The sequence below is a fragment of the Tiliqua scincoides genome, chromosome 4 (assembly GCF_035046505.1).
Source record: "Tiliqua scincoides isolate rTilSci1 chromosome 4, rTilSci1.hap2, whole genome shotgun sequence".
NCBI classification, from domain to species: Eukaryota; Metazoa; Chordata; class Lepidosauria; order Squamata; family Scincidae; genus Tiliqua; species Tiliqua scincoides.
In genome coordinates, this window is record NC_089824.1 from 174292280 (window position 1) to 174312798 (window position 20519).

A 20519-nucleotide genomic window follows, 5' to 3' on the forward strand; every position below is an offset into this window, starting at 1 on the left:
AAAGAAGCTTGTACTCACTGATGCATTCAGTATGTAAAATACATTAAAGGATTTTAGTCTTGTGAGGAACATCTGTAAAAAAAAAATCTGCCTTCTAATCCTTTCTTTGTTAGCTTATGCATATAAGGGGAAATGGGAAATTGTTCAGTCTACACCTGTAAAGATGATGAATGAACCTTCCTTTGTTATGAATCATGAGTGGTTCTTAGAACTACCCAGCAGTGGCTTTTAATAGCATCCAAAATTGCAATTGGCTCTCTACACTTAGGCAGATATAGAGCTTTTCCCACTATGTCAGTGTTTCCCAAACTGTGGGTCAGGACCCAACAGTGGGTCGTAACCTGATTGTTGGTGGGACGTGAAACTGATAAGCTAATAGTCAACTAGGAAAATGTATTGACTCTATGGAAAGTGAAACTGAGCTGCATGCGTGTGTTTGCTTGTGAGTAGGTGAACCATGTTCTGAGGCACATTTACCTACTCTTTCTGAGGATGGGCCAGCCTGCTTATAGCCTTCTAAAAGAATAGCTAAGGGTCCCATCAGAAAAAAATCCTATTTTTAGCTGAGCCCTCTCTTGCCCTCCCCTGCAATTCAAGGGCTGAGCAGGAGTCAAGGAATGAGCCTACCCGCCAAGTGCTGCTCACTTGGGTCTACAATCTGAGGTTCCAGTTTAGTACATAGGCACCAGTTAAAGAGCAGAGGTACAACGGCATCTGAGGCTGTGACATCATGGCATCACACGATGTCATGATGTTACATGACACTTTTATATCGCTTCCTGTTTGAAGGAGGTGGCAGCTTCACAATGTGTCTGCCACCCCTGTTCCCTGCACAGCAGCCTCCCAGCCAACTTTCATCTTCTGCTGAGCTACGGCAGACCTCCAAGTGCAGTGCTGCTCCCGGCGGTCTGCCATGGCTGGGTGGAAGATGACAGTCAGCTGGGAATGCCTGTCAATTCTCAGCAACTGCAGAATATAAATGCCGATTATCTGCAGAAGGTAAATGCCAAAAATAAAAGATAAAGAAATACGGTAACTAGGTAACGCAAAACATTATGATGAAACAGACCAACACACTAAGGTTTATCTGCATGCTTTTATTTCTTAGTTTGCTGTCATGAGTTTAACCAGAAAAAGGAACTTGCATCTGGGTTTTGTACAGGGGAGAGCTGGAGAATCCTATTTTACATCAGTTTGGCCAGTTGCAGCATTCACAGCTTGAATCATAGACAAGGCCAGTTTGGCAATGCTGCTCATAGGTGTTTCCATTCAGGCAGTGCCAGAAAGCATTTTTGTTGTTGGCCACAGGGTACAGACCATTGGCTTTGCCGGCACAGAACCCGCTGCCACCACTAGAGCTGCTGCCACCACCAGAACTGCCACTGCCACTGCCACTTCCCCCACTGGGAGCAGCTGTGATTGGAGGATTGGGCTCTGCAGGAGCTGTGCAGCCTGAAACAGAAGAGAACATGACACTTAGGTGTCTGTGCTACACCCATTCTCTTTGTGTGCCTGGCTCTGCAGTTGTGATTTATATATAACATTTCACTGCTACCGTTCTGTTCAAAAAGCACCACAAAGCACTAGGCAAAATCTGTGTGCTAGCTTATCAGCGCCAAAAGCTGCTTCACAAAAGGATGATTTGATATCATTTGTCAAGACCCTAGGTCTTTCAGTGCACAAAGTGATTTAAAATGCTTAAATGTTTATCCTCACAACAACCTTATTGGGCAGGTTTAGCGGAAAAATAATTGTTTGTTAAGGGTCATTCAGTGAGTTTCCTGACCAAGCAAGGATTTGAATCTGAGCCTCTACATCCAAGCTTGGTGTTCTAGTCACTGCACTTCAGATGGTCTCAGCAACTAACTGGAAGGGGGAAATGCAATGAAAATGCATGTACTGTATGATGTACGTGGTATTGCTAATTTGCCTTAAGCCTTTGGATAGTATGTTCTAAGCAGTTTTTTCAGGATTTATATCACCATGTCTTCCCCTGGGGGCTGAGGATAAGAATAGGCCCTCAGTTTGGCTGTACTTGTCGTAAGAGGCGACTAAACAGCCACCGGGTAGATGGGACTAGTCAGCCTGGGAAGGCAGCTCATCTGAGAGAAGGAAAACTCTGATCCCAAACCTCCACTGCCTTGTGGCTACATCCAGTTATGGAAAAGGCTTCAGGAGTCAACCTCGAGGCAAAATCCGGAGCCGGAGTCCCTGAGGCAGTTCACGGCTGAACACAGTCACGTTCTGCCAACTCCTGTGACGCCGCTGGAACCAACCGTATTGGCCTCTGCCTTTCCATTGGACCATTTCAGCGACGTGGAGAGGGGGGATTTGCTGCATGGGTAACAGCCTATCCTCCATACCTACTTTACCCTGGCTTCGCGCACTGGAGAGGACACTCTGTTCATTCAGAGCGTGGCGCCGTAGTCTTCTGAGACTGAAGGATGCCAACAACATCACCATGTCACATGATACTGTCACTTACAATACATAAAGGTTTGCCTATACTTGGAAAATGAGAATTTAAGACAACAATTCGTTGCTATTACTTACTAGCACTTTGCAGTCCAAGGGCATTCTTCAGGGTGGTGATCAAGGGGAATTTGCCTTGGTTGCAGAAAGTGCCAGTGAAATCATCCAAGTCAATAGCCCAAACCATGGCACCTCCAAAGTTGTTCTGCTTCAGCCATTCAGCCTTGAAGAAACAAACAAACAAAATCAGCCCCAACCCTACAAAAATGAAGGGATTCTGGTGCACCACAATGAATATACATGTGTGTGAAACTGTGTCCTACCATACCTTGATCTGGAAGCTTTTGATGTTGTCATACCCAAGCCATTCATTTCCTTTGTAGGCATAAGGGACATCCTGAGGACTGTCCCAAGCTTCAGTGGCTCCATTCTTCAAAAAGGTGCAGATCTGGAAGGGTAAAAATATGCATTTTCATTAGCTAACACACATAAGCTGGTGGGGAGAAAAGGAAACCAGATGATTGAGAGAGCTCCACCTATTTTACTAGTTTTAAGCATGATTACTGAGACCTGATGTCTATCAAAAGATTCTAATGGGGAATCCATGAGGTGTTGCTAGAAGTAGTGTCTGCTTAATGAATATACCAAAAGCAGGTCGTGAAATGGCATTTAACTTCTAGTGAGGAATAGAAGTAGGGCTGGCCTAAGACTTGAACAACTGAGTCAGCGCCCAATCCTGTCCAACTTGATAGCACTTATGCAGCCATGCCAATGCAGCTTGCTCAGCATCCTGCAGTGGGGGGTGGGGAGTCATGGAGGCTTCCTGAAGGTAAGGGAATGTTTATTCCCTTACCTTGTGACTGCATCGAGACTGCATCAATGCTGGAAAGTTGGATAGGATTCGTCCCTCAGTGTACCAAATGCCACCCTCTGTACGTGGTGGTGCTCCAGATCTGTTTTCTACTGCTCTTTCTCCTTGGAATGGAATGTTAGAGGGGGTGTAGAGGAGATAGAAGTGGTGGACTAGAGCATAGGAGATGCTCTAGCCCACCATTTTCTGCTTTTCCACACACATTCTTATGAAGGAACATTCAGTCATCTGACTCCCAACCTACCCCCTGTAGTTACAACCTGAATACAGTTTTAGCACCTCAAGGAGAGCTAAGCAGCTAGTATGTTATGAGATCCTGTGGCATTTCTTTTGATTTTATTGGAACAAGATCCCAGGTGATAATGATAATTGCTCTTTCTAATCTTATTATTTGCCTTCATGCCCTGCATCTGGCCAGCCACTGTAGGAAACTAGGTGGCCTAAGAAAAGCCCTGATCCAGTAGATCACACACATACAAACTATTGGGCACATACCTCATAGTAAGCCCAGAAGCCAGCTTGTCTTGTGTAAGGTCCAGCAGGCCCTGCCCCAGATGTGGGAGCACCAACAGCAGTATTAGATGGGTTGCTGAGGATGAAGGTGTGTCCATAGGTTGGGAATCCAACAATGAGCTTCTCAGCTGGGGCACCATTGTTCTTCCAGTAGTTCATGGCATAGTCCTATAAGGAAAACACAGGAGCTATTATTACTATTCATTATTTATATTGTGTAATCAATGTACATGCTGTTTTACATAGAGTAAAAAAGATAGGTCCCTGCCCCAATGGGCTTCCAGTCTAGAAATTTACACAAGGGAGACAACAGAGTGAGGGAAGGGAGATGGAAGCATATGCAATTCTTTCAGTTTCACGTACTTAGTTAGAGCAGGAACTGGGAACTAAAGCATGGTGCCAAAGGCTTCCCAGAAAAGGTAGGCTTTGGATAGGATTTCTAGGTTCTGAGTGAGAGAGCATCCTGCAGGTGTTCTGGGAGGTGGTGCCAGATATACAGGGTGGTGAGAGAGAGAAAGAGCTGAGTTTGGATGGTTGAGGCTGGTGCTGCTAGAAGAGTGAAGGTCATGGGTTGGTAGCAGAGAGGTCAGGAAGGATGAGGCCATAGAAGCTTACATGGTAAGGACAAGGAACTTGTGCTGGATCTGAGAATGAACTGGAAGCCAGTAAAGGGATTTAAGGAGAAGTATGCCAGGTTCATGCAAAAAACAAGATGAATGACATGACTTGGTGACAGCCTGAATTTAGGGGAGCAAAGGAGAGAGAAGTGACAAAGATAAAGCCAAGACTACACGCTAAGTCATTGGATTTGATGAGGTCATCCCGGGACAGTGTGTGTAGGAAGGATAACAAGGGGCTAAGAACAGAACCCTGAGGGACCTCAACAGAAAGAAGGAAAGAGGAGGAGACGTGTCCCCCTGAGGAAACACTGAATGATCAATTAGGCAAGGAGGAAGAGAACCATTTCAGGACAGAATCTTGGAGGGCTTAGCCATGAAGTGAGTTGTGCAACAGAGAATGAATCAAACACAGCTGAGAGATCCAGAAGAATGAGAGCACAATGGAGACTGTTTGATTTGACAGTAAGGAGATTATTGTTGATTTTTGTGAGGGCGGTTTTGGTGGATCTGAAATAGGTGGTTCTGAAATTGGCAGAAGCCAGATTGGAGGGGAACAAGAATAGATAGAAAGTCAATACAGTGGGACTATGTGGCTTGTACCAGGAGCTTGAAGGCAAAGGGTAGACTGGGCAATTGTTGGAGAGAGACGATGGGTCAATGGATGGCTTCTGAGAATAGAGGAGACAGTGGGAATTTTTGAGTGCAGTGGAGAGGGAGCCCATGGAGAGGGTCAGGTTGAAGATGGGTAGAGGACGAATGATTGTGGGGGAGGTGGCATCCAGGAATCAAGAGGGAATGAGATCAAATGGGAAGTGGAGGGATTTGATGAGGCTTGTCATCTCATTAAGTGACACAAAGGAGGAAAAGGAAAGAGGACAGAAGGGCTGAATGTGTGAAGAACTGGGCTGGAATCAAAAGGTGCAGCTGACCAAGGAAGGTGGCATAGCCACAACTAGTCACAAAAAGGCAATGTCCTTTTGAACTACCCTTCAACCATTGTCCAAGGCATCTACCTTAGGTAAGAGATCATGAGGTGTGAAGAGGACTCCAAGCTGATCTCTTCCACTTCTTCAAGCTTAGGTAGGGCTGGCTAGAGGTACTAGCCTAAATTTAGCTGTGGCTAGAGGTGCTAACCTCTAAATTTACTCTAGAGGTGCAGTTTCTCAACTCTTATTACAGCTGAAAATGTAAGAGAACCACAACCCCTGTGTCTAGAATTATCTCTTCATTACTTTTAATTCAAAATATTTGGATTGTGGTATTTATTTATGTTGCTGTTGTTGTTGTTGAAGTTGAAGCAAGTTCAATCAGCTGTAAGTGACCAACTATCCCAAAAATACTTACGACATTGAAGTAGACATAGCTGCCAGTGTCAGCAGGACCTTTGTACAGGGGGCTGTTCTCTCCAGTGAACCCTTCCCAGGAGCCATGGAAGTCATAGGTCATGACGTGGAAATAATCCAGGTACCTGTGTATTGGGAGAGCACAAGGGCATTCAGGGTTTCCTTCATGTGTGACAAATTTGCTATCTTGCCAGGGGAGCAAATAGAGGTGATATAAACAGTGTTATTTGTGTGTTCTATATTTGAAATTCTATGCCATAAAACCGTCCTTTTTCCTCTATTTGCTTCTTGCTCATTACACACATGCTGGGTAGGCTTTTGCTGTATTTATTGGCAAGCTGTTAAGCTGGGGATGAAGTAATACATTTGAAATACAATCCAATGAATATCCCCCTGTCCAGGGAGCAAGCTCCATTGCACACAATAGGATTTATTTCTGAGTAACTATTTGTAGGATTACACTGTTAGCCCAACATTTTTTAGTTTTTTAATGTCATCCTTTATGATGTATGAATGAATGTCCTGAAGATTAAAAAACTAACTTCCCTTGCAATCTTTAAAGAGAACTAAGGCCATTGCCTTGTTCTGGCACATAGGTTTAAGGATGCACAAAGAATTGTCAAGTGAAGGCATTTGCTTTGAAGAAAGGATAATTCAGAACAGGCTTTAGGATGTATTTACACAACTTGTTGAGCCCTGATGCATCCTCCTTCCTTAACCAACATTATTTAGTTTTAACACAGCCAATGTCAGTCAGCTGCCCTCTGCTGGTCTCATGCTCTTTGTCACTGGTCCAGTCCGGTAACGTTGCTTCTGTAATATTTCCAACCACAACTGCTTGCCTGTCTTTCTGCTTCTACTGTTAAGGTGGGTTGTGCCACTTTCTCTTCTGTCTCAGTGTACTGGGCAGTTTGCTTTCGTTTAGATGTCCCAACTGTTGAGAGTCTAGCTGACTGAGAGACTTGGTAGTTGGAAGAAAGAAGAGTCAAGATTATAGTTCCTGTGCATCCCCATCCTGCTAATGTCGACCATGGCTGTTATAGGGCTGTGCCCCCACTCATCCTTGCCAAGTGTGGTCTTCAGGGACTGTGGTTGGAGCTTTAAACATGACAGAGCCTCTAGTAGGTGGGCTCATAGCCATGGTAGGTTGCTGACCATCAGAAGTGCTCATTCTACCAGAAATTTTACAGATATTTCACACTTGTTCAGGAAATCACTGTAAAGGTCAGTCAGCTTCTGGGGAAAGGACAGCTGTGGGGCCTGACACTCTAGGACCCCTTCCTAACTCTCAGCGAACCCTATCCTTAAATTCCACAGAATGGACTGCTGCTGCTCCCTCTCATCTCATATTTATGAGATATGAGATAACCCATCTCATATTTTGTTCTGAATTCTTTAGCAGAACACCATAGATTTTTCATTCTCCCTCCACCATCTTTCCTTTCCTTTGAGCAGTCTTTCCTTTCCACTCCACAATGTTAGTCTTGCCACCCGTTGATTCCCTGTTTTTGTTCCAACCTGGGCAGTGGAAGTACATACAACAAAAGGAGTCCCTTTCCATGTATTGCTGCAGCAAAAGTGAAGCTCTCTATGAAGTATTGCTCTAAGCAGCTGCTTAGAGCCACCCATCAGAGACTGCAGTACTCACTGGCCAAGCTCAGGGATCTGGTAGCCTGACTGAATGTTGGAAAGTCCGCCAGCCACAGCAGCAGTCACCATGAGCCTGGGTTTGTTGGTCTGTTGGGCCTCCTGCTCAAAGGCTGCCCGCATTTCCTGTGAAGCAGAAGTAGTGCTTATATCAGTTACGTTTTTGCCACTGTATATCTTTCTCCTTATCTTTCTATAAGAAAGAATCTCTTGTTTAAATATGCTATAATCCTCTATGATTATTGCTGCTTCTTGGTTTCTCATGGCTAAGACAAGAGTTAAGATGATCTATCAACCTTTTCCTATTTTAATGTGTTAAAAACTTTCTCTCAATAGTTATAGACTCCCCCCGTGAATATATTCCAAGTAATATTCTCACCTAAAGCTATTCAGGTATGTTGCCCAATTTTATTGCAGAATAGTGGTTAAGTCTGAAGGACTTGGCAAACCCAGTGGGATTTGTGACTTTTCTTTGAGCAACAGACCACAGTGTTATATAACAACCTGCTTTAAAAAGCCCCTTTAATTTAGTGGGGTCCAAAATGGAACTGCTGTTTAAGAAGCACAAACCCAAAAGTCTCTTGGACACATGGAACTACTTATGTAGATCTTTCAGTCTCGGCCAGTGTATCAAAGCTATTGTCCCATCTTTTCTAATTATAAATGTAATTGACTTTCATCTGGCCTCTTGCAAAGCTTATTTTACTTTCATTAATTAACCCGTAGAGGAGCTGAGTCCAATTTAGAGACATACTTTATTTACTGCATGCATTACATTTAATTATACTGGTGGCAGTAACTAAGTGGTGACTGTAAGTGTTCCACCTTTAGCACTTACTTGATTAATGTAAAGTTTTTTCTGCTTGTTGTTATAGCTGTGACTAATATTAAGGTGTTGATGATGGAGTAACTAACTTACCTTAACCAGAACAGTGAAGAGGGCCTTATCTTGAGCAGTACTGCCTCGGGAACCAGGGTACTCCCAGTCATAATCCAGCCCATCAAATTCATACTGGCGCAAAAATTTGATGACTGATGTGATGAAAGTCTGACGGGTCTCAGGAGTGGCAACCATGGCATTAAATCTGGGCAAGAGCCAGAGAAAAGGTGAATTCGTTGGACAATCTCTTTGTAACTTTACAGTGTAATATTAAGAGCAGAGAATACATTAGATTTTATTACAAACAGCAAAGGGCCAGTTCAAAACCCTGTGTCAGTGCAGGCCTCATCAGCCCCCACAGAGATTGATCTACATGGTCCTGATCACAGTATTCATTGTTGGCAACCTTCAGTCTCGAAAGACTATGGTATCGCGCTCTGAAAGGTGGTTCTGGAACAGCGTCTAGTGTGGCTGAAAAGGCCAATTCGGGAGTGACAATCCCTTCCACACTGGGAGCAAGTGCAGTCTGTCCCTGGTCTGTCTCCCTGGCTATGGGCCTTCCTTCTTTGCCTCTTAGCCTCAGACTGTTGGCCAAGTGATCACAGTATGCCACAGCAATTAAACAAGGACCCTACGTATAGGTGGCAAAAGCAAGTTAATTTAGATCTGGAATGTCAAACTCATTTCATACAGAGGGCTACATAGCATTCCTGATGCCTGCTGCGGGCTGGAAGTGATGTCATTAGGCAAGAAGTAATGTCATTAAACAGGCCATAATCAACACTTTTTTCTCACTTAGGAATTCATTAGCTGCGAATAACAAAAGAGAACATATACGAATCTTGATCATATTTCAAGATATGGGAGAGCCCAATTTTCACATGGGCTGCCCTTTCAGCAGTAACACCTCAGCACTACTCAGCAGCTGAAAGCCTGAGAGCCATATAAAAAGCTTCCGCGAGCCGCATCCGGCCCCTGGGCCTTATGTTTGACACCCCTGCTCTAGATAGCTGAAGTAAGTGAGCCAATCCACATGTTGCCAGGAAAAATGAAAAATCTCCACTGTTACTAGTTAATTTCGGAGAAAAATCTTTAATAAATCCTAAATTATAGTGATGATCATTCAGCCTGAGTAAAACCCTTCCTCTGAGCCTTCCCACGGAATACAATATTATTAGGAGCTGGGACTTACGGTGCTGTTCCAAAATTCCAGCCTCCAATAGCCAGGAGAGTTTTTAGTTGTCCATTCCTGTGAAGAAAGAAGTATTAGTTTGATTTCTTTTTCTGCACCCTTTACGAAATGCAATACAATTGCGTCCTTAAATATTTACCATGCCATTTCTTATGCGATAAAAAGGTTTTACTTCTATGTGTATGACTTCCATAAGACTACTCACAGTACTGAATCTCTGTTTTATTCCCTTTAGTAGGGCAGTGAGAAATTCAGAGCACTTTCTTTTTGCAGGATTGAGTACTGAAGATGGAAAGTTTCCAGCAACCCTCTGAAATGTGTAGGTTGTATTGCAATAAACCCGGGTAAGGTTAATCTCAGAATATGGCAATTCCTACCAGCCAAACAATGTTTTCACCTTTAGCAAAAAAGACAAAGGATCAAACTAGACGTGACCCTAAAAATGTAAGCTGTCCTTTCATGTTTTTTTTTTCTGAAAGAAAATAGTGTGTGGGGATGATGATGACGAACCACACTGAAACTGTGACGAGAATGGTAAGGGTAGTTATTAGCTTTGGGTGTTTAGTGCCAATTAAAAATAGCCAGGGGAGCAAGCGTCAGAGGTTCAACTGTGTCAGAGGAGAAGTACAAAGCCTCCTCTATCCCCTACTGGGATTTTGGCCTGGTTCAGTCAGATTCAAGTGCTGCATTTTGGTCTGACACAGATGGACCAGCAACTCTCATTCGTCCATTCGTCTACATGAGTCCAGATTGTAGCATTGCAGACTAGAGTTTGAAGCTCAAATGACTGAATGCTCCTTCCTTCCCAAATAATCCCTGCACACAGAAAACTAGCATGTCAGGGAAAAGATAAGAAAAGTCCATCACAGGTTACAAGCCATGCTGACAAAAAGCTACTTCTAAAACCTGAAGCTTGCATATCTCTGAATGCCAGATGCAAGGGAATGGCAACAGAAAATTTTGTTGTCTCATGTGTTGCCAAAGGCATCTGGTGGGCACAGTGATATACAGGAATCTGGAATAGATGGACCCGTGATGTGATTCAGCAGGGCTCTTCTTACGTACTTAGGTAAGGCAGAAACCTTTTTCTTTACATGAAGGTTTTCTAAGCGGACAGATTTATTTATGGAACAGAAATGCACTGGAGGAACTGCTTGAGAACAAGTTCCTGGTGCTGCATGGTGGGTGCTAGATTTAACTTTTTGACTCCTATGAAAGGGCCCATGGTTGTCTACCTCATTATGTAATTTTGGACCTCAAATAAGCAGAGCTCTTCAAAGAGGTTCTAGTGAGCTGATCTGCAGAAGACTTTGTAAGATGCTAAAGCCAGAATCTTTTGTCATCAAGTCACTTACTGGTTCTTCAATCCATTGAAAGATTGGTAAAGGGTCACGTCATTCCATTCAATGGTGGCAATCTCATTGTTCTTCATGCCAGCAAATGCATAGATCAGCTGGGTACACAGGCATGGGTCGATGTTATCAGGCTTGAAGCGTCCAAGACCTGGTCTGTACTGGGCCCAGTTGGTGAAGTAGCATGTCAGCTGGTAGGCAGAGCCTGAGATCCAAAGTAAATGGAGATGGTAGCAGGATACATAATGAACCACAATGCTCCATGAAAAGAAAATGACTTCAAATACAGAGGATATGGTTTGACTTGGCTACACCCCATCCCGTTCATCTCCAAAGAGTAGGTTCTGTGGATCCATGCAGAGTTTGACTTAAGGTGGTTGTGTGATAATAGATTTATCCAGCTCTCTGTTGAGTCTACATGTTTTTCAGTAGTTTCTTCAAAGCTGTCAAAAGTGTATTGAAGAGTGAACTGTGGATAGCTGTGCATGCATGCGTAGATGTGTAAGTGTGTGACCAAACATGTCCTCGTATAAAAGCAATCACACAACCACTTTAGCACCCTCTGGGGACAGGGCTGCCAACTATTTCTGGAAATGTTTTTCTCCTGACATGATGTAATGTTGGAAATTCCTGGAAGCCCTGTGAAAATAACCAGGATTGCTTTTAGAAGTCGCTGGAGATGGATGCTGATTCCTGGAGATTCCAGGCCAACCCTGGAGGGTCAAAAGGCTTATCAATGGAGTATCTTTGAACACATCACCACAGTAGTGTGAGCCCTCAGGGTAGAGCTGAGGTATTCAGTCTGTGCATCCCACCTCCCTAGTGAGGCGTGGCTAGCCTGCAGGGTTGTCGCCAGGTATCTCCGGGAGAGAGGCTACTCTGCTCTGCTGCATGTGCTGCCTGCTGACATTCTGCTTTTCTGCAGCTGTGAATGAGGTGGGTGGGGCAGCGTGAGGCTGGGAGAGCTTGTGAAACATGGTGGTGGGAGGTGGGAGAGAAGGCTGGCTGGGCAGGCAGAGGTGCCGCATCTCATGGAACTCTCTCCATGTGCAACCTTGCCCCAAGGACTACATTTCCCAGTGTGCCCCTCGCCCTGGGCATCCTGGGATTGGTCAAGGCTGGAGGAGAGGAGAGTTCCAAGGTGCTGCATCTCATCAGCACAGGACCTGCTCCTGGCAGGCTTTAAAGTGAGTATAGGCAGCGCAGCGCTTTCCTCTGCTTGGGAAGGAAGGAGCCAGCCTGCTCCTAGTGGGGGGAGTGTCCAAATGCCCCAGTCTGCATCCCTCCATCTTGCCTGGGGGGAACAGGGGTGGCACCTGCATGTTGGGTGTGTGTGTGAGCAGCCCCCATCTACTTTGGGGTGAGTTGTAATCTTGCTGGGTGTGGCTGCAATCCTTTCTACACTTTCCTGGGTGTAAGCCCCATTGACTCAAATGGGCCTTACTTCTGAGTAGACCTACACAGGCTTGGGGTCTGTGTCAGCTTAACCCAGGATCCTCACCTTTCTCTTTTTCCTCCCCCTTCAAAAAAGAAAAAAAGCCACTCTTGATGGCTTTGTCTCCAAAAATTGATTAAAAATAAAAATCCCCATTCCTTTTTAGACATTCCCCTTTTTCCTCCTGCCTTTTTTGGGGTGGGGGGTGGGGGTGGGAGTGGGGGTGTGTGTGTACTCTGTTGGCTGCTATTGTAAGACAAAAGGCACAATCCTAGCTAGGTCTACTCAGAAGTAAGTCCTATTGTGTTCAATGGGACTTACTCCCAGGAAAGTGGGATTAGGATTCCAGCCAAACAGTCTCTAGGTCTCAGTTTGCATCAGTTTGCGATTAGCAGGTACACACAAAACAAAGTCTTCCCCTCCTGCAAATTCATCACTTCCCCCCTCCCTTTCCAAAATCCTCTAGGTGTGCTGCAAACAAACTCAGGACACAATGCTAATCAGGTCTACTCAGAAGTAAGTCCTATTTTGTTCAGTGGGGCTTACTCTCAGGTAAGTGTGGTTAGGATTGGAGCCTCAGAGTACTGGCGGCCTTGTTTCTAGTGTATAATTATAACACCTTCATCCCCATTTTGGGGGTAACTGAGGTGAGGTGTTGTAATGGGGAGCTGTGGCCTATGGCTATAAGGATCAGGGGAGGCGCGAGCTGGAAAAGTTTGAGAACCACTGGGCTAGAGACTTAGAAATTGGTGGACTGAATTTTATAGGGGTAGAATGGACGCCCTAGTCCAATCTTTGATGGTGAAACAATAAACTTGCAGTGTTTGCAGAGCTGCTTTGCAGGCAGAATGACTGAGCAAAATAAGTGTGGCAATATAAATATTGTAGGTCATTCCTGAGAGTTAGTGTTCATATAAAAATCCTGCAGAACATGAATTTTAAAACATTGTTCTCCTCCAAAATGAAAGGATAGCATTAAGAAAGAATGCTAATAGAGATCGGATATACAGAGCTCTGATGCTATACTATATGGCATGCTATATTGAAGTGATGGAATAATTTTATAATCCTCATCTCACTCCTTCTTGTACCCCCTGTTTGGAAGAAACAGATCTGTACTGATTGATTAGATTCCTGGGGGAAAGACCCATAACTGCAGCAGAGCAGGTCCAGCAGCTGCTTTGGATGCCAGAAGATCCTAGATGGAGCTAGATGGACTAAAGGTGTACTGATTCAGTATAAGGCTGCTTCCTATGCTCTTGAAGTAGCATCAAAGAGGAATGGAATATGCCAAACACCACCCAATGAGCACTGCCATATGCATGACTTACCCAGCTGAGCATTCAGCAAAAATGCCAGACCTATGGAAAACACATAAATGAAGAAATAAGCATTTGGGAAGTGTCAAAGAGCACGCACATTTTATTGACTTGTGCAGAGTGAGGCACAGTCAGGCAAAGACTGGAAGCAGATTCTAAAAATAAGTTGTAAAACTAAGGGTACATTCCTAACCCCTTATGTCAGTGCTTTCCAGCACTGGCACAGTGGTGCCAATGGGATCTGTGCTGCATCCTGCAGTTGGGTGTCACTCACGGAGGCCACCTCAAAGTAAGGGAATGTTTGTTCCCTTCCCTCAGAGCTGTACTGCCCTTATGTCAGTGCTGGAAAGCACTGACATAAGGGGTTAGGATTGCGCCCTAAGGTGCACAAAACAAATGCCAGAAGCTTAAATTGTTTAAGCATAGGAAAAGTGTTCTCTATTTGTGGTTCAGAACTTTCTGCTTGCAAAGGTCTACTAGATGCCCACTTCTGCCTATTGGTAAAGGGTGCTGACCTGGAGAAAAAAAGACTGCAGCTGACCTTTTTTCAAAAGGTTAACATTCTACATAACTGTAATAGTTTTTCTGAACACCAGAAAAACAATCCATAGTGAATAATTGATGCTCCTTATTTCAGCTAACAAAATACTTCTTCTCCAGCTGCAAGAGACCAAAGCTCTTGCTTACCACGGTAAATCTAAATCATTTAAAATCAGTGGGTCAACTTGTCAGGAACTTTTTCAACCCCCCTGTTGAAAAAACGGAGAAATCCCAACCTGCCATATAGGTAATCCACCTGCAAGTGCTTGTGCACTCACCATCCTGTGCTCCCTCTTTATGTGGATTGCATGGCAACTTTTCCTGTTGTGCCACCTCTGCTCTTCCCTGCCAGGTGACATGCCTTCAGTGATGCTGCTGCACACCTGTCTGTTGTGATTGCCATAGGCAGCTCATGTTGCATCTACCTATAATGGTGACAGGCAGCTCATGTTTTGGTACGATGCAGGCAGGCATGCTGACCAACCATTTGGCCAGCCAACCTGCAGGCAGGAGGGGTGGGTGAGAAAGCCGCTGCATTGATATTCCTCTTCTTTTCCCATCCAGTGGTTGCTAATCAGTGCATAGTTTTCCTGTGTCAACTGCCCCTTCTTTCCTCTTAGGTCAGTTGGAAGGAGAGGGGGGCAGCAAGTGGCATGGCAACAGCTCTGAAAGCTGGAGGCCACAAAGAAGAAGAGAGGAGAGGGAGTGCTGCAGGTGAGCAGATGAATGGGTGGTTGAAGAAGTGCAGTGAAATTTGGGGAGCATGGTCAGAACGACTCCTTCAGAGCCTCAGGTTGAATTTCCCTCATCTGGGACACCTAGTCCTGGTTCCTCTTCAAGCTGTGCAGACCTGACCCCATAAAACAAAACACTGCTGGAGGTGCTGACCCACCTGTCGAAGATCTTTGATTTCAAAACTTCATACGTGTTGATGTTCCTGATATAATTGCTTGCCCCTTCATAAACCATTTGTCATGTAGAAGACCCCCCTTGGGATTCTGTGGGACCGCACTACTCACCACATTTCAGACTAGCCCATCTAAGAGAAAGTCTAAGAATGAAGCTGCATAAGTTATATCCCAATAATATTATATATAAATACATAATATATTTATAGCATAAAGTATTAAGTATGGGCTTACCGGCAAGGAGGATCAGCTTGGCCATGGTTAATCTGTGTACCACTGTTTTAATGTCTCTCACTGCCTTTTATAGAGAATATTTCCTCCCTTTATCACATAGTTCTTTGTCACTAAAGATAACTAAATAGGTCAGTTAACAAAACTAATTGGTAGTTAATGGATATACAAATAGATATTTCCACCCCACCTTTGTAATATGCCATTTTTGCTCTATCTGACACCATGAAAATGGCAGATCTAATTTGGTGATATCATAAAGATAAGGAGCAGTGCAGGAACGTGTTTGTTCTAAATGGAGTTGATAGTGACTATTATGCTTCACATTATTTTAAGAATATTTGTATTGTTATATAAGCAGCCTTGAAAGGAATATATTTGCGGAATGTTAGTGGAGAGAACAGCTGTAGATAAAACTATTTGCCTGTGCTCTGTGAAGTAGAGGAACCCAGGGAACTTTTGTGCATCTATTATGCTGACACTCATTGTGCCAACTTCTCTGGAGCCACTTCTAATATCCTTACCATATTTCAAGTACCTATGAAAGGAAAGACCTCTGAGACAGGGATGGGCGCTTGACTTGTGTTGTCTTGATTTGCGCTAAAATGCTGTTTTTGATGACACAAGTTGACTCAAGTCACGGCCATCACTGACCCTGACTTGATTCATGACTTGGGGCCAGTAATTAAAAAAAAAAAATACTCAGAAATCAAAATGATTTGTGTTCCAACCCTCTTTGGTGTGTGCGTGCTCTTGCTTACTTACTCCTTGCTTACTTACTTTTTTCTGTGAATTTTTGCTCAAGGACTCGCAACTCATGACTTGAAATAACCCAGACTTGTGACTCAAAGGACTTGAAATCTTTTCAAGTCAAGTCGCAATGGGCGCATGCTATGACTCGTGAGTTGAGTTGCAGGGTTATGGGGTTGTGACTTGACTTGCAACTCAGGTTCAGTGACTGGAGCCCATCTCTGCTCTAAGGTGCACACAAGTATCCATTTATTCTGCTCAATGCATTGCAATAAAAAATCTTCATTGTGTAAAAATGAAACTTTTAGTTCTCCATTACTTCTGTTGAAAAATGAATCCCCCCTGAATGGATAAAGTCAATTTGGACTGTGAATAGGGCTGGCTCAAGACCTGGTGCCTGAGGTGGTTGCACCAAATGAAAGCTCCATTATCTGGTGATGTGCTAGGCTCTTTTTGGATTGGAAAAGGAAAAGGGGGATGGAGCAGAAGAGTCTTTTCCAATCTAGGGAGTGGGAAGCAATGGAGGCAAGTGAGCAGATGGAAGGGCCCCTTGCTAATATGCTGCTGGCCAGCCCAATCCTGTGCTTATGCTCCCTTACCCCATGTAATGGCCAGGGGGCCTGATGGGTCTCCGCAGACCCACTATTGAGCAGGTGCAGATTCAAAGAGACCTTGTTGGGTCTCCCAGGCTGGGAGGGTGGTTAGGATATGGTGGGAGGACCTGCCGTTATCAGTCCCTTCTCTTGACCCCTGCCTTCCCCCACCCCGGAATGCCTCTCCTTCACTGGGCTATTGGGCCTTGAGATGACTGCTGCCTCATTTGACCTCATGCATAGGGAGATCCTGCCTGGAAAAAGCCTCTTGAAAATGAAAGCTTTGTTTTTGCAATAAAAATGAAATTATATTGCTTCTCTGGTCAGTGCAGCTGAGGGATGAAAACGGAATTGCTTCTTAGTTGCCCTTAGGCAGCTTTTCTTCCCTGTAGATGTGGAAGGTATGTGTTTGGCTGTGGTTGGTATGTGTGTGTGTGCAAGTGAAATTATTGGTGAAATTGTTGGTTTCTTCTCTTTTTAAAACTCTTTTTTTTTCCTTTTATGCCAAAATAACAACATTTGCTATTAAAAAAATAAGTTTTTCTTTCTTCAAACAAATTATTCAAACAAAAATATGTTCCTAATAATAGACTAGACTAGAGATGGGAAAGAGTGGCTCTAGATTTGTACCTACCCCAAATAAGCAGATACAATTGGTTTACAGAATGATATTATTCTGTTTCTTTTTCTTATTCAAGTCAATGATGTCAAGCGGGATTACAGTATTTTGGAATATTGTTCCAAAAACTAACCAAGATGATTAAACTTCTGAATCAAACTTTTGTGTTCAGTATTCATCTGATGTCATGCCATGTAGGGCATTGCTGCACAGAAAAGCTTTGCAATCTCGGTACTTACTAGTGTCAGGGCCGCCACGTATTGGAACTGCAATCACAATCACAATCACAATGTCAATACAGTCAAAGGTAGGAGAGAATCTTAATCTTATTTTCTTTTCCAGATTGCCTAATTCACACAAATAATTCCTTATAAATTTTCCCACATGGAGATAACTTTTGTTTAGCGGGGAAAAGTCAAACCACACCATGTACAAATAGTATAGAACTTCATGTATGAGGACTATACAAGTACCTGTTTTGTGGTGAATATTGCATATATTGGAAAGCTGCTGTGTGAAGCAGTTATAAATATGACATTTTTAACATTAAGATTTATCCCGTCTACAGAATTCAGTGATCCCTACACATGGCTTGCAAACATATCCCAAAAGATTGATTTTAGTCAGGAAGTTGAACTGAACTTGACTGTGAGCCCAAAGCCCAGTTCAGAGCATATTTTACAGTGAACCAGAGTTGAGCTCTAAGCCAGAATCTCTTGGTTTGCCCATAACCTGAACAGGAACAAAGTCCCTAAACTCAAAAATTAGTAACTGGTTAAAAATAAGTCATTCAATTTTCAGGCAGTCAATCTTAAGTTGCCTCATTAATGCTGTATTTGTTTGTCTTTAATCTCATTGTATGTATTTTATTCATAAAAACCTTTAAAAATTCAAACAGTTTTTGTTTCATGTTTCCTCTCATGTTAAGTGGTTATCATTGTGTTTATTTGATAGGGTTACATTCCCAATGAGGAAATTTGAAATAATTCTGCATGAAATATACAGTCACCCCTCATCTTAGGCACGGTTGACTTGTGTGAATTCAACTTCATGCCTACTTACTCTGCAGTAAGTGCAGGGACTGGTATTCTTGGGTCCTTGTAAGTAGCTAGGTATAGGAACTATATTTCTAGCTAGATGCATTTAAAGAATTAAGGGCGCAATCCTAACCCCTTATGTCAGTGCTTTCCAGCACTGGCATAGCAGTGCCAATGGGACATGTGCTGCATCCTGCAGTTGGGTGTCACTCATGGAGACCTCCTCAAAGTAAGGGAATGTTTGTTCCCTTACCTCAGAGCTGCATTGCCCTTAGGTTAGTGCTGGAAAGCACTGTCATAAGGGGTTAGGACTGTGCCCTAATTTTGTTTTGTTTGCTCTTTTTACTCCAAGTCAGCCCACAAATGTCACCAGAGTAGAAAGCATGGGGTTTGTGCACTTTATTTTTAAGTAGCTACTGGTTAAGTAGCTTGCAATACTGGGTGTTACTAGCTACTGCATCCAATTCGGGCAAGCGGTTTCTTTGTTTCCACTCAACTGAGTTTGACCATTTTCCATCAGTCTACTTGTACTTTTCTTTATTCCCTATTTGATTTAATTTAATGACTTCTTCTTTGAGTTTTAATAAACTGGTTATATTTCAACTCTTTGCCTGTTCATGGGTAATTCAGTGAGTTATCATATCTGATTTCCTGTGGTTACTACTGTGACCTGATTTTAAATAAAAACACTTCCCTGACACATGTGCAATGCCAATCTGCTGTTGGGGAATAAGAAGAGAGACATGCATATTGTGTGTACTGTTCAGGAGCTCCTCTTCCCCCATCCTACTCCACCTGATAGCTGATTGTGGCTGTAAAGACTTCTGTTTTTAAGGCCCAACCATTTCTGAGCATAGAAGCATGCCTTTCTACTGTGCTGGAATCCCCTGGATCAGGTCCAATAAACACACACCTAAAGATATGGCTGTACTTGTTAAAAGCCAAGAGTGAACTAGTAACATTTGCACAGTGTATTGGGTCAGCTAAATATTGATTCTCTGTCCTTTTCTTCCTTGCCTCCAGTTATTGACTGCCAGCCTTTGAGCAGTATGCTTACTTTCCACCCATTATTATTGCTTCTGTACATATAACTTTTTTTTACTAGTCTAAATAAAAGCTCTAAGAAGGTTCTTCTGGCATAAACTATGAGACTATTGCCATTTTTTATTATTTCCTTTAATAACTCTTCCTAAATTATTCTCGTTCTCAGTAATAAAGACATGAAGCTTCTTGTCTCATTCCAGAGATTGATTTTTGTCATATAGTATAGCCAAGAAAAAATCCTAGAGGGGAGTGTCAATTGGGTGAGCCTGATTTTCAGTGCATCTTACTGTGCTCTATGAAATGAAGCAAATTGGATGCAGCCTGGGACACAGGGCCATAGTAGAGGAGATGGCATGGTGTGCCGAAATTGGATGCAGCCTGGGACACAGGGCCATAGTAGAGGAGATGGCATGGTGTGCCGTATACTATTCCTCTGTGGAATAAAAGGCAGATGGTTTTCCAGACTTACGTCAGGAAAATGGTATGGGGAAAAGGGTGAAACCCTCTTCCCCAATGCCATGGTCCTGATGCTGAAGGATGAACTGTAATTCTGAATCTAAGGTTGCAATCCTATGCACATTTACCTGTGTAAGTCCCATTGACTATTGTGGAACTTACTTCTGAATAGTTGGATTGGGCTGTAAGAGAGAAAGAGGCTTGGGCCCAGTCCTATCCAGTTTTCCAGCACTGATGTGTACCATTCTGCAGTGGGGGGACCTCTTCGATGTGAGGGAAATTTTGCTGACTTACCTTGGGGCCGTATTGCAGATACTTCAGTGCTGGAAAGTTGGATAGGATTGAGCCCTTTGTTACACATGTCAAGTTCCCCATGTGTCGGAGTGGCATCTTTTAAGTGGTGGTTCCCTTCTATTTAGCAGGAGGAAAGAAACAGTCCCTATTCAACCAAGCAGAGCATCTTTTGCAGTGACTGTTTGCTGGGCACCTCCCTTGTGTTTCTTTTTAGACTGCCTGCCCCTTTAGGACAGGTCACGGCTTCTTATTCTTTTACATAGTAAACTGCACTGAGCACTTGTTAGTTGAAAAAGTAGTATTGTGCAGTTGTGTAGCTGAAGAGGGGTCACAGGACCCCGGGTGGCACTATTCTGGGGGCAGCAAGGCCGTGCCTGCAGCAGGGATCCAGTCACTGTGGTCC

At 43.6% G+C, this 20519-nt stretch overlaps 1 protein-coding gene across 1 annotated transcript; it reads right to left on the bottom strand.

Annotated features, from left to right (window-relative positions):
• Positions 1 to 1189: 1189 nt before the first annotated feature.
• Positions 1190 to 15351, bottom strand: CHIA (chitinase acidic). The gene is made up of 11 exons (XM_066624655.1): positions 15327 to 15351; positions 13657 to 13686; positions 10894 to 11095; positions 9539 to 9595; positions 8386 to 8551; positions 7468 to 7592; positions 5821 to 5944; positions 3839 to 4024; positions 2801 to 2920; positions 2554 to 2695; positions 1190 to 1452 (listed from the first exon to the last, which is right to left on the bottom strand). The coding sequence occupies exons 1-11, from the start codon at positions 15349 to 15351 to the stop codon at positions 1190 to 1192; spliced, it is 1440 nt and encodes a 479-aa protein (XP_066480752.1).
• Between the last annotated feature and the right edge of the window lie 5168 nt (positions 15352 to 20519).

Excerpts from the sequence above, each read along its gene's own strand:
- CHIA (XM_066624655.1), bottom strand. The coding sequence starts at position 15,351 with ATGGCCAAGCTGATCCTCCTTGCCG. Across the intron at positions 13,687-15,326 it reads CAAGCTGATCCTCCTTGCCG|GTCTGGCATTTTTGCTGAAT; the intron begins GTAAGCCCATAC and ends TGTTTTCCATAG. Across the intron at positions 9,596-10,893 it reads TTCAATGGATTGAAGAACCA|GAATGGACAACTAAAAACTC; the intron begins GTAAGTGACTTG and ends CTTTCTTCACAG.